This window comes from Theileria parva (genome assembly GCF_000165365.1).
Source record: "Theileria parva strain Muguga chromosome 3 map unlocalized ctg_531, whole genome shotgun sequence".
NCBI lineage: Eukaryota > Apicomplexa > Aconoidasida > Piroplasmida > Theileriidae > Theileria > Theileria parva.
Window position 1 is genome coordinate 422159 of NW_876244.1, and position 14032 is coordinate 436190.

A 14032-nucleotide genomic window follows, 5' to 3' on the forward strand; every position below is an offset into this window, starting at 1 on the left:
GGGTGCACTGGCTCCATCCCTCAAGAATCTCATCAGATTTACTCTTTTTCACGCTTTTTTTCACATTTTTACAGTTTTATCATTTTTATAAATTATCTCACCAGTTTACTTTTTTATATCTACTCATCTTGTTAATTATTTGACTGTGACTTTTTTTGACATTGGTAAAATAGTTAAAAAATGTTTTTAAAGTTATTTTTAACAAATTACGACAAATAATTAACTTTTAACTCATTTTTCAACCTTTAAAAGGTTATTGTACGGTTTATCCAAGGAGATCTAATAATACTCTATCCCTCACCCTATCACATTATTATATCACAAGTAATATTATTATTAGTATAACAATTCTGCAGATGAACTATGAAATGAATGGATATACCGTAGATTACACTTCTACAACGGGTAATTACGGGCCTACCGTAGGGAATTACGGATCTACTGTGGGTAATTACGGATCTACAATGGTGAATGGATCTACAATAGTAAATAAGAAGCGTAACTTTGAGAATTTGCAGAGATCTATTGAGGCGCATAAGAATCGTTTAGCCGTAGCAAGGTTAAAAAAAGCTCTCAATAGTGATAATACTGCCAGTGCTATGAAGAGTAGGGAGAACACTTTGGACCATACCAAATATACAAATTATTCCACCAAATTGAAACCTCTCACCTTAAACGTTAAAAAGGAGAAATTGGCTGGAAATCATGGGGAATTCGTTGGAAATCAGGAGAAATTGGTTGGAAATAGGGAGAAATTGGGTGAGAATATGTATGTGGAAGACGAGTTGGAGAAGAAGATAGTGCAAGTTTTGGGTAAATTATTAAAAAGTGATCTGAAACCCTTACAATACTCAAATATTAACTCAAGTAACTTCATTACCACTTTAGTTAATTATTTACTATAGTATTATAGTTAGTTAATTAGCTCCCCTTGGGAGTCCCCCGCCTCACTACTATCCGGGCCAAATTTCGCTTGACTTTGTAGTTCACACTAGATATTACTATACCAATTGCTCTATTCCATACTATTATAGTATTAATATTATAATGTTGTGTATAGGGGAGGAGAGTATGAGTGACATATTGGTGAAGTGTATATCGACGGCTGTGAATTCGGCAACTTGCGATTCAGATTTTGGCACTTCTCGTACTAATAATAACCTCAACCTCTCCATCAACCTCAACGTCCCAACCAACCACATGAACCACAACATCAATCTCAACCATCTCAACCATCTCAACAACCTCAACGATGTCAACTCTGGCAACAGTGTGAACCGTGTTGACGGGGTTGATAATGTGGAGGAAATGGGAGTGGTAATGATTGAGGACGTGTTTTCGCAGGATACTAAACCTGTTAAGCCTAACCCTTTTTCCACACTCTACAACAAGCTCAAAAATGTATTCACCAAAAAGAATACCACTAGTAGTAATAGTAATACCACTAGTAGTAATAGTAACACTAACACTAACACTAGTAGTAATAGTAGTCCTAGTACGAGTAGCCTGAAGAGTAGTACCGGCGCCAGCGTCAAGAGCAAATGCATCGGACCATTCAGAAGAGTCACAAAATCCAAACACAATCCCAACCACAATCTCAATCGTAATCTCAATCGTAATTTCAACTACAATCTAAACTATCTCAACAATGTGAATAATCTAAACCACAATCTCAACAATCTAAACTGCAATGTCAACTACAATGTGAATAGTAGTAATGTCAATTGGGGAGACTGGCGTGTTTGTGGTAGTGTGCAAAATCCGCAGTCTAGAGCACATTTAGCGCCCTTTAACCCTCTCAACACCCTAAAACCCGTTAACTACACTAATCCCAATACTAATATTAAACGTGTGGACACATTGGGTACGGTGTGTGGGTGGAGTGAGAGCGACGTCTGGAGTAACATGAAAAACAGTAAAGAATACCTACAGTCCATCGACTGGGATCCCTTCAATCTCAAATTCGCCAATCCCAACTATGTAAATAGTGTAAACAATGTAAATAGTGTAAACTCTGGTAACAATGTGAACAATGGGAATGGAGTGGACATGGTTAGGCAGAACAGTTTGTATAATGGGAAGTATGGGAGATTAGTACTGAGGAATGGGTATAGAAAGGATATTACGCCCATTAACCCCTGCACATTTAAACCCATTCCACCAAATAATCCCTTCAGTCCCATCACTAACACTAGGAATATTAATTGGAACACCAGGAATATTACTGGAAATGATAATTGGAACACTGGAAATGACTTTAATAGTGGAAATATCAATTGGAACCCTGGAAATAATTGGAACCCTGGAAATAATTGGAACCCTGGAAACCCTGGGAACAGTGGGAACAGTAGTGGGATTGACAATTTGGAAGGTAATGTTGTAGGGGGAATGAGTGGATTGAGTAGTGGTATGGTGAGTATGGAAAAGTATTTGGAGATGGCAAGGGATAGATACTTAAGCTTTGACCAAAGCGAACACCAAAACACAAACCATACCCTCAATAACACTTCTAACATTATCAACACTATGAACACTATCAACACTAGGAACACTATGAACATTGGGAACACTATTAACACTAGGAATACTAGGAATACTATGAATAGTATGAACATTGGGAATAGTATGAGGAACACTGGGAACACTGGGAACAATCCGTTTAGACGTTATAATCCCAATCAACATCTGAGACAGTATGATAGAGAATGTGATAGAGAAGAAGAAGAACTTAGTGAAGTGACGCCGAAATTTGAGAGAAGTTACAACTGCTTTGATCCTTGCTTCAGATACAACACCAATCAGTCCCGTCAAACTAAGTCACCTTACCACTCAGCTAAGTCACCTTATCCAATGACTAAGTCACCTTATCCAATGTCACCGTATCCAATGACTAAGTCACCTTATCCAATGACTAAGTCACCTTACCTCTCAGCTAAGTCACCGTATGAGTCATTTGTAAGGAATAATCCACCGGTAAGTGGTAGTGGGTTGGAGAGGGAGGGAGGAGTAAGATTGATGGACAGTGGTACAATTTTCAAAACGCTAAACCAACTATCACAAATCCAATTATCCTCATAACCCTCACCAATCCACAATTTTCAATAATTTCAATAATTTCAATAATTTTAATTTTAACCTTAATAATTTTAATTTTAACCTTAATAATTTTAATTTTAACCTTAATAATTTTAATTTTAACCTTAATAATTTTAATTTTAACCTTAATAATTTTAATTTCAATAATTTTAATTTTAATTTTAATAATTTTAATAATATTAATTTTGATATTAATAATTTGAAAAATGTGTTGGTGATTTTCGGACCCAACATGGTATTTCCGGAAGATGAATAATTTTAGCAAATTTTAGCCAAAATTACCAAATTTGTGATTTAAAATTTTAAAAATTTGGATATGATTTAAGGTTTTAAAGATGGCCGAAGAATCGTCCGGAAACGCCGAGCTATTCGCCGATGACACTGCGGAACAATTTTCATCTACTGCCGAACAATTCTCATCTACTGCGGAAAAGTTCTCAGCTCCTGTGGAACAATTTTCGCCTACTGTGGAAGAAGTTCCCAGGCCCAAAAGGGGCAGAAAGCTAAAAAAACAAAACTCAAAAAAAAGAAAAATCGACGTCTCAGCGTTCCTCGATACCGAAGCTCAAGTATCTCTACACAGATCCATCCAAATCTTCACATTTACTTACTCTTTCACAGAATTTACCCAGATCTACCCCTTAATTACTCAATAATTACTCAATAATTAGTCAATAATTAGTCAATATTTAGTTGTAGATTAGTCAGATCTATGTATTGGTATGGTAAAATAATGTGTAATAGGTGGGAGATGACGAGGATGAGAATTATGAATATGACTTTTTATTGCCTGATGAATCTACTGAGGCTGAACGTCTAGAACACAGAAGTCGACTTAAACGCCTACAAGAAGAGAAGTTAGTTATTCCGTTACGGTGCTTGCTACCGCTCACCTATGTAGTTATGTATTTATCCCCTCTATACTACTTTATATTATCTATAGTACTTTATACCCTTAGTACTTTTACTACTTAATTATATCCTTATACTCTTTAGCTATATCCTTAGTATATTACTTATACTCCTTAGTTATACCCTTAGTATAGTACTTTAGCTATATTAGGAATAGTACTTAATTATACTCCTTTATTATACCCTTAGTATACTTTAGTTATATTAGGAATAGTACTTTAGCTATATTAGGAATAGGTAGTGTTACTATAGTACTTAGTTACTCCCTACTATTCACTCTATTTGTACTCTAGAGGACTCCTTATATCCTTACTATATCCTTAGAATCCCTTACTATATCCTTAGAATCCCTTACTATATCCTTACTATAGTACTAATAATCCTTAATTATACCCTTATACTCCTTATATATTACTTATGGTACTTTATTATACCTCTAGTATCCTTAATTATACCCTTATACTCCTTATATATTACTTATGGTACTTTATTATACCTCTAGTATCCTTAATTATACCCTTAGTACGGTACTTTATCTATATTAGCTATGTTACATGGTTAAAAATTGATTATGTTTTAATAATTGACAGGAGAGATGGTAGGAGGGTTGGCGGTACGCAATACCTCGAAAGCGCCATTGACAAACTCGCCAAACGATATCAAGATCAAACCTTCGAAGAAGGCGAAGACGATCTTCAAGACACACAACCCATACAATGTATACACACCAGTTACCTCACTACACAGTTATACATCTGTACACATCTCTACACAGTTATACAAATGTAATTATGTAAATAATGTGATTAAACTGTAATGATAGATGACGGGATTGAGGAGACGAGTGCGTTGATGCCGGATTTGGGTGACCCTAAGTTATGGCTAGTGAGGACGAATAGGCAGACTGCGGACCGTAACTTGGCGATTTCAATAATGAACAAATCCCTGAGGTACCAAAGTCTGGGTAAAAACTTGGGGATTTACTCCTGTTTCGTGCCAGACGGAGTTACTGGCTATCTCTACATCGAAGCCGATAATAAAACCGTCGTCACCGAAGCGCTCAGTGAATTCAGACAAATTAACCTCAACACACTCAAATTAGTTCCAATCAATGAAATGTCAAACGTTTTTACCACTGGTGCGTTACGGTGTGAGGTCCGCTCACACATTTATTACTTAGTTTTTTATCCCCCTAGCCACCCCAATGGGACTCTTTTTGTCACTCCGGGGATATATAGTTAAGTAGCTCCCTCTCCCTCTACCCTTATATTATTAGCTCCCCTTAGGGGTATATAAATTAGCTCCCTCTAGGGGTATATAGTAAGATAGCTCCCTCTGGGGGTCTTACCCTTAGCACTTTGTTACTTTCTACACTTTTATTTACACCGTTACGCAGTTTATTACAACAAACTTCTAATTTAGTTAAAAATATGTTAACTTGACAAATTACATCCCTAAAAATGTAATTTGTAGGCTTTGAGAATGTGTATGTCCCTAGGGTTGGAGAGCTGGTGAGGGTTAAATTTGGCCGTTACTCCGGTGATCTAGGCCAAGTCTACGAATCCGACGAAAACTCGTCCACAGTCACACTCAAACTCGTTCCCAGAATCGATCCCACTCTCCTACACACAGAACACGATGTCAATTCTCTGAATGGTGTAGACTCCGTAAATGTAGACTCTGTAAACGGTGTAAACAGTGTGAACGGGGTAAATGTGAACAATGTAAGCTCAGGATCTAACGCCGTAACGCAAAATAAAAAAAAGTATAATAAAATGATGTTTGATAGAGAGATGGTGGAGATGAATGGTGGGTTAATAGAGCACGGGTTGATACCTGGTACGTTCCGTTACCAGGGCATGACGTTTGTGGACTCAGGTCACATTTTACTAAAGTTCAGTTCCAAGCGTCTGGTGACTCAGGATTCGGTAAATCCAACACTGGCCGAGCTGCGTGAGTTCTCAACTGACGAATCGCTTAGCGAAGTGTTATCCCACGTGACCAGATCCACAGGCGCTAAAAGCTCACTATACAAATTGGGAGACAGAGTAAAAGTAATTAAAGGCGAATTAACGAGTGTTACTGGGAAAATAACAAGTGTCGAGGGTGACGAAGTTGAAGTCCAGCCTGACGACTCGGAGTTGCCAAACTTCAGAATTTCACTAAATTCCCTCATTAAAAACTTAGTGGAAGGTGACAACGTAAGGGCAATTGGCGGTACAAATGAAGGGAAAACTGGGCTAATAGTGATGGTAAACCCTAAGAACAGAAGTGCCCTGGTATTCTCACCGCAAACCGGTGAAGAGTTTAAGTCAACACTGGAGCATTTGTCGCTGATACCCCGTGAAGGCCTGGGCGACGAAGCCAAAGTCGGTGGGATTAACGGATTTGTGGTCACAGACTTGGTCCAAACCACTGAAGGTGACGTGGGCGTCATCGTCTCAGTGGACAGGAACGGCTCCGTCACACTGCTGACTGAGGATAATAATAGAATAAAAGTGACTCCAGGGCAAATAACGTGTAAACGCACCTCTGTAGGCAGCAGTAGTCGTGACTTCAATAATCAGCCAATAGAACCCAGACAACGGGTAATGGTAGTAAAAGGCAGTTACAGGAATAAAACAGGACAAGTTTTACACCTCTGGAGGAATACACTTTTTGTATCACTCGAGAATGATGTCATAGTCGTGGCCTCTGGCGACTGTTTAAGAGCCGGTGCAGCTGCCACTACTAAACCTAATCCTCCGACGGGAACGGCTAAACTAGTGAGGAAGAACCCGTTAATAGGGAAAACAGTGAAGATTTTACAGGGCCGGTACAAGGGACTGCTAGGTGACATAATCCACGTAGAGCCCACACAATTCACTATTCTACTCAAGGTTAAACCGAAGACTGTTAGGTACCCAAAGTCAGACTGCGTTGTCCTAGACAACTGGCATCAAAACGTCAGATACCCTCAAAACAACTCTTTCATCAATAGATTTGATAGAGGTGACAGTATTAGAGGTGATAGCAGCAGATTTGACAGGGGTGACAGAGGTGACAGTAGTATTAGAGGTGACAGCAGCAGAATTGATAGTAGAGTTGACAGTAACACTGGTAACACTATTAGTAACTCAACAACTATACCAATTGCAAGCACCGTAAAGGAAATGAAAAAACTATCCCCGTGGTGTGTTGAGGGAGTGGTAGTGAGAGTGACGGGGCCTGGTGGATATTACGGTAAGCTGGGTGTGGTTGGTGAGGTTTTTGAGAACATGGTAGACACTTCCTTGCAGGTGTTACATGTTATGGTTGAGGAGGACTACATCGCAATAGCAGCAGAATCTGTAGAACCAGTGCCTCCCACCAAGTCAGGAGAACAAGCCCTAGTCTACACCATGGGGAAAGATAAGATCGGAACAGTACTGAGCATCACCGGAGATAAAGTCACAGTTAAACTAACAGACGACACTGTCACCGTAGATAAAAAGGATACCGCACTCTTCTCAAAATAGATTTCAATATACCTCAATTTTTACCATATATACTATATACATATAGTATTATCTGTAGTATAGTATTATCTATAGTATTATCCATAGTATTTAGTATAAATAAGAATATGCATATAATAATATATATAGAGTAGTTTAACTAGAATACTATAGTATATATAATACATAAACCCAGACATCTAGTATTCTAATACTATACTTAGTACTATATTATACCTATAGATTGACTATTTAGAATACCTAATAGTATTTATTATACCCAAGAATACTATAGTAATACTTAAACCCAGACACGTAATACATTCTATACTATATATACTATACTACTAATACCCTTAATACTATTATACTTAGTATATTGCTGTATATACTATGGCTAAACCTAGGCACTTACACCTAAACTATTATACTACTGTAATATACTACTAATACCCTTAATACTATTATACTTAGTATATTACTATATGTATTATACTCTTAACTACCTAGAATACTGTAGTATACTTAGTATATTACTACATATAGTAATACCTAAACCCAGACACGTAATAAATAAACCCTAATACTATACTAAATACCTAAGAATACACCAATCAGAGTACTATACTAACTAATACCCTTACTATTATAATATTACCATACTACTATAATATATATAATATATATAATATATATAATATACATAATATACTATACCTATAATACTATAGTAATATACTATGTATAATATAATGTGTATATAGAGTATAGTACATTAAAGGGTTAATATGAGAGTATCCTATGTTACATGATTGTTCATTTGATATTATACGTATTCGGACCAGTTATCGGATGAATCTTTAATGTGTACGAAAAACTGTTTCTCGTAGTAGACGTAGATTATCCCGTCCTCGGGGTAGCATGTAACTGCGGTTGGGATCATTTCATCTTGTCTTAACTTCCAAATAACACTACTGCCATAGGCGATTAGAGAAAAGTCAGTTCCAGGTTTCAAATTATAAGTAAAGCCGTTAAAAGGCTCGAGAAGAACATTGTAGTCACAGGGTTCAATTTCCGAAACGGTACTGAAAAATGACATGTCACAGAGTCTGAGTGGTGGTAATTTAAACCTCCTCCGAGTCCAGCGGCCATTATCCAAGTAACACGCGATCAACACATCTTCAAAACGGAATACAATTCTCTTATTTCTCTTGTACATTAGTGACAGAGGCTGTGGACGACCTGATAACCTTTTCCAAAGTGTTTTCTTGTTATGTTTTATCGAGCCCAGGGTTAGCTTATTCCTGAAATCAATCAGGAAATTATCACCTTCAGCGCTTAAATCGTATTTTGACGTGCTTATTCGCTCGTTACTTTTATCTAAGATTAAAAGTTCCCTAGGGATCCTGATGGTAGTTCGAGTCCACTCGCCCAGCTCCTTCTTACAAATGATAACTTTGTCATCAAATTTAATTGTGACGATGTTGTTCTTCTTGTCATGGACTACGGACGTGGCTTTAGAGTCGTCCTCCTCTGAACTCCACATTGGGATTTTATCCTTTTTTCCATCAATCTCCTCCGGCTCCTTAAGCTTTTCTTCATCAGTTTTAAACTCGCTGTTTAACGAGTCTGTGGTCTTTGGATTCGCACACAAGTCCATGACTCTGGTCAGTTTACGCACTTTCCTACCGGCCGCAAAGTTGAAAGCTCTGATATTAAGCGGCTTAACGCGCTCGTTCTTGTATAAAAGACTCAGTGAGTTATTTTCATAGTTGATCAGTAGTCCTACGGGGAATCCAAAGTCGTCTTCTTCAAAGTAACGCCAAATAAGACTCCCGTCGTACTTTAACTCGAAACACTCAATGAAAAACATTATTCTGAGGATTACGCCCTGGACTTTGAGTCGGTGGTCAGAGTCCAAAAACTCCTGGGAATCCTCGCCCAGGAAATTCAAATTACTAAAGTTAATCCGTAAATGTGTAATGTCGGCCCATTCACCTGAGCTCCTCCACCCAAGTACCACCGGCTTTAACCCTTTAAGCTCAACTCTGTACTCCTGGAAATGCTCTAAAGGTACTAATTCCGCACTTGACATTGCAGTTTATTACCACTAACTCCACGCTCATCGGGCACTTTACTCACCAATCCATTCTTACACATTCACACATATTTTCACAGTATTAAACAAATACGTCAATTATCCAATAAATAATATTATAACACTGATAATGTGATGATTTTATGCCTAAATTTGCTAATAGGAGTTGATTTTAGGGAATGTTTTTACCCAAATTGCCGAATTACACAGTAATTATACCCCTAAAATTAATCTAAATACGACGAAAATGGATCTAATTTATCAAATCTAAATAGCCAAAATATAGCCAAAATAATGCCCTAAAATTGCTAAAAATATTACTAAATTACGTATATAAATCGTGTATATAATAAAAAATCATGTGAGAACACGTAGGAATCAAGATTATAAATTATTATTGGCGATTTGTGTGAGTTGGGATGGGACGGTTTGGTTAACTTTCGAGAGTAGTTTTGACAAGTCCTGGGCGAATTTTACCTTTGCAGGCGTCAAAGTGTCAATTGGGAAATATAACAACGATTCACCCTTACTGTTTCCTCTACCCGTTCTTCCAATTCTACACACAATTCCATACCATTCGTATAATAATTGTATTGTAATTGTATAATTGTATAGTAATATTAAGTATATGGGTGATGTAGAGGGGGATAGGAACTCGTGGAATTGATAACTAAGGTGAGCGGATGCAAGCTCCGTTACGGAGTAAGGTCCGCTGGTAACTAAACCCTTGGAAGTCTTAAATAGATAAATGAGTAACTAAGTACTCAGGGTAAGAGACCCCAAGAGGGAGCTAAATTAACTATATACTCTTAACTATATACCCCGAGAGGGAGCTAAATTAACTATAATTAACTATGTACCCCGAGAGGGAGCTAAATTAACTATAATTAACTATGTACCCCGAGAGGGAGCTAAATTAACTATAATTAACTATGTACCCCGAGAGGGAGCTAAGTAAGTGGTAAATAACTAATACTATGGTATGTAAATTAGGAATCCCTGGGACAAAAAGAGTCCCATTGGGGTGGCTAACTCCGTAGAAACTAGATAGTTAGGTGAGTACAAGCACCGTAACGCACCTGTGAATATAATCTAAAAGAGATTTGGGGACGTCTAAGTTAATAACGTAGTCGATGTCTTTAATATCAAGGCCTCTGGCGGCGACGTCTGTGGCGACGAGGACGTTGACATCGCCGGAGCGGAACATGTTCAGGATGCGTTCCCGCTGAGCCTGAGTCTTGTTCCCGTGAAGTGAGGCTGACTTGAACCTGCGGTAACGCAGGGCACTGGTGAGTTGGTCAGCAAATGACTTAAGGTCAGAGAAGATTAGCACCTTCTTCTCTGGCGGAATTGAGCCTAAAAAGTCAAATAACTTATCCCGCACTTCGTAAGAGTTTGGGAACTCAACATTCTGCCTTATGTTCGGATTCGCCGTTAACTCCAAGTCGCCAACCTACACACAGTTAACATTATGCAAATAAATAAGTAGTTAAAGTATGTTGTTAGGTCCAGGGGGACTACAGTAGAGTGCAAGCTCCGTTACGGAGAAAGGTGCGCTGGTAACTAATCCTCTGGAGTCTTAAATAGATAAATAACTGTAAATCTAGGACCCCGAGAGGGAGCTATCTAATTATACCCCGAGAGGGAGCTAAATAACTTTATACCCCGAGAGGGAGCTAAATAACTTTATACCCCGAGAGGGAGCTAATTCTAATACTATTAACTATCTAGGGGAGAGGGAGCTAAATAACTTTATACCCCGAGAGGGAGCTAATTCTAATACTATTAACTATCTAAGGGAGAGGGAGGTAAATAACTATAGGGGTAGAGGGACAAAGAGAGTCCCATTGGGGTGGATAACTCTGTAGAAACTACATAAATAAGCGGTAGCAAGCACCGTAACGGCGTACCTGTATGTAAATAGAGTTTGCTTTACAGAATTCGGAGGCTAATCGTTTAATTTCCGAGGGCCAGGTGGCTGAGAACATGAGCGTCTGTCTGTCAGGCCTGATTTGTCCTACGATTTTCCTAATTTGTGGTTCAAATCCCATGTCTAGCATCCGATCTGCCTCATCCATGACGAAGTAACTGACGCGATTAAGCTTAATCGTGCCGTTACTGAGGAACTCAAGTAATCTTCCAGGCGTGGCTACCATAATCTCGGCACCGTTTTGGAGTTCCCTGACCTGAGCAAATTTAGAAGCGCCGCCATAAATTGGGACTAATCTTAGATTCAGTAGTCTGGAGTATGGCCTAGCTTCTTCGGCGATTTGTAGACAAAGTTCCCTGGTAGGGGATAGGATTAACATTATTGGACCGCCAGTACCAACAGGTGGCTGAGCCAGTAAATGTAATAGCCCAGGCAGTAAAAAGGTCAATGTCTTACCACTTCCAGTCTGAGATACACCAATTATGTCTCTACCTAAAATATTATTAGTTCAGAGTATAACTATGGGATAATTAAGGACACAGGGGTAAAAAGAGACCCAGAGGGAGCTATTTTATTATATACCCCGAGAGGGAGCTACTTTACTATTCTTAACTATATACCCCTAGAGGGAGCTAAATTAACTATAGAATTATATACCCCTAGAGGGAGCTAAATTAACTATAGAATTATATACCCCTAGAGGGAGCTAAATTAACTATATACCCCTAGAGGGAGCTACTTAACTAATACCCCTAAGGAGAGCTAATAATATATAAGGGAGAGGGAGCTATTTTACTATAGTTAATTATATACCCCTAGAGGGAGCTATTTTACTATAGTTAATTATATACCCCTAGAGGGAGCTACTTAACTATATATCCCCGGAGGGACAAAAAGAGTCCCATTGGGGTGGATAACTCTGTAGAAACTACATAACTAGGTGAGTACAAGCACCGTAACGCACCTGTGAGACAAGAAGTCCATCCAACTTTTTGTATGGGAGTTGGTTCAGTAAAATTTGACTCTTTGATAATATTTTGAATTTGTTGATTAAAAACAGCTTCATCAAAGGTGGTAACGGGTTTCGGGAGTGGATGCTCACCCTCGATAATAATATTATGCGCCTTTAAAATCCGCTCAATCTCCTCACCAGGCCTACTGTCAGCCTCGTAACTCAAGTCATAGAAATCCTTCTTTATCTCCACCAACTCCTCCTTGTCCCAATCTATCGAAGACACCGGAATGTCATAACCACGACCCACAGCATCTACAACATTATCTATACTATTATTATATTTATAATATCATTATAATTTTTATATAGTATTGGAATGGTATGGTCTAGTGAATAGTACACATTCCGGATGAACTCCAAAGTCAAGCGTGAATTGGCCCGGATAGTAGTGAGGCGGGGGACCGCCAAGGGGAGCTTAGTTATACTATTACTATACTACAGTTTACTACAATATTAATACTATAGTAAGTTAGAATAGTGGAGTGAAACCACCAAATCTACTATGAACTCCAAAGTCAAGCGTGAATTGGCCCGGATAGTAGTGAGGTGGGGGACTGCCAAGGGGAGCTAATTATATATAACTAATACTACAATAGATAATACTAGAGTGAAGTTACTGTTGGTATTGTAGAATCGTCTGGTTTGTCTGAAAGTGTTGTAACGATTTGCGTAATTGTACGGTCTTGGCCTATAACCCTGCCTCTTCACATATCCCGTACCATATCCCGTATTGTACCCAGTACCACTACCGTACCCAGTACTATACCCTGTGTTACCACTACCATACCCCGTACTATACCCAGTGTTTGTGTCAAACCCTGTGTTATACCCTGTACCACTACCATATCCAGTACTATAACCAGTGTATGGAGTGGTGTACGGAGAGTAATTTGGCACAGTGGTATAGTTTGGACTCAGATTCGGAGTATATCCCACCTGATACGGCGCTGTTACCGTACTTATATTATCATAATTGCCAAAGTTACCCAAACCCGTTTTGACCCTAGATGTTACTCTGTTTACAGGGCTAATAAACGTAAAACTTGGTATAGTAATACTCCTCGGAATGGTAATAGTTGGTATAGTAAGACTTGGTATAGTAAGAGAATGAGTGAGATTCCGTGGAATAGTGAGAGAGTTGGTAATGTTGAGAGAATGTGTGAGATTCCTTGGAAGGCTGGATGAGAGCCTGTGGAGCGGGTTTAGGGCCATTGAGTGTGTGATAAAAATAGACAGAAGTTGCGATAAAAATAACATTAGGGCAAGATCAAGAACATTTCCAGGAGTAAAAAATACAAACATTTAGCATTGACAATTTATTACTTACATTTCTTAAATAACCCTTGTAATCACAATGTTGAAAATTTCCTGTAAAATTAACTTAACAAAATTAATTAAATTTAATAAAATTATTTTAATTAAATAAAATATTAACTCATGGGGTGTAGCCAAGCTCAAGATTCCACAATATTCCCCCCGTTCCCTCAATCAAACTATTGTATACT

The 14032-nt window shown here is 38.3% G+C and overlaps 4 protein-coding genes across 4 annotated transcripts; 2 read left to right on the plus strand and 2 right to left on the minus strand.

Moving 5' to 3' along the window:
• The first annotated feature begins 53 nt into the window (after positions 1-53).
• On the plus strand, positions 54-3163 carry TpMuguga_03g00827 (uncharacterized protein). The gene is made up of 3 exons (XM_061305790.1): positions 54-324; positions 357-867; positions 1061-3163. The coding sequence occupies exons 2-3, from the start codon at positions 357-359 to the stop codon at positions 3076-3078; spliced, it is 2529 nt and encodes an 842-aa protein (XP_061160924.1). The 5' UTR covers positions 54-324; the 3' UTR covers positions 3079-3163.
• Positions 3164-3361: 198 nt separating this feature from the next.
• On the plus strand, positions 3362-7528 carry Supt5h (Transcription elongation factor SPT5). Its single transcript, XM_061305791.1, has 5 exons — positions 3362-3665; positions 3841-3953; positions 4599-4726; positions 4832-5146; positions 5482-7528. Exons 1-5 carry the CDS (start codon positions 3432-3434, stop codon positions 7503-7505), a joined length of 2814 nt encoding a protein of 937 aa, XP_061160925.1. The 5' UTR covers positions 3362-3431; the 3' UTR covers positions 7506-7528.
• A 754-nt stretch (positions 7529-8282) lies between these two features.
• On the minus strand, positions 8283-9579 carry TpMuguga_03g00829 (uncharacterized protein; the record flags this gene model as incomplete). Its single annotated transcript, XM_757860.2, has 1 exon — positions 8283-9579. The coding sequence occupies one exon, from the start codon at positions 9577-9579 to the stop codon at positions 8311-8313; it is 1269 nt and encodes a 422-aa protein (XP_762953.1). The 3' UTR covers positions 8283-8310.
• Positions 9580-9947: 368 nt separating this feature from the next.
• On the minus strand, positions 9948-13948 carry DBP2 (DEAD/DEAH box helicase; the record flags this gene model as incomplete). Its single annotated transcript, XM_061305792.1, has 5 exons — positions 9948-10138; positions 10662-11035; positions 11493-12004; positions 12477-12779; positions 13145-13829. The coding sequence occupies 5 exons, from the start codon at positions 13827-13829 to the stop codon at positions 9967-9969; spliced, it is 2046 nt and encodes a 681-aa protein (XP_061160926.1). The 3' UTR covers positions 9948-9966.
• Between the last annotated feature and the right edge of the window lie 84 nt (positions 13949-14032).

Bases quoted from the DNA above. Each gene is read 5' to 3' on its own strand.
- TpMuguga_03g00827 (XM_061305790.1), top strand. From the start codon at position 357: ATGAACTATGAAATGAATGGATATACCGTAGATTACACTTCTACAACG. The intron at 868-1,060 runs GTAACTTCATTA...TGTTGTGTATAG, and splicing joins ATACTCAAATATTAACTCAA to GGGAGGAGAGTATGAGTGAC.
- Supt5h (XM_061305791.1), top strand. From the start codon at position 3,432: ATGGCCGAAGAATCGTCCGGAAACGCCGAGCTATTCGCCGATGACACT. The intron at 3,666-3,840 runs GTATCTCTACAC...AATGTGTAATAG, and splicing joins TCCTCGATACCGAAGCTCAA to GTGGGAGATGACGAGGATGA. The intron at 5,147-5,481 runs GTGCGTTACGGT...TGTAATTTGTAG, and splicing joins GTCAAACGTTTTTACCACTG to GCTTTGAGAATGTGTATGTC.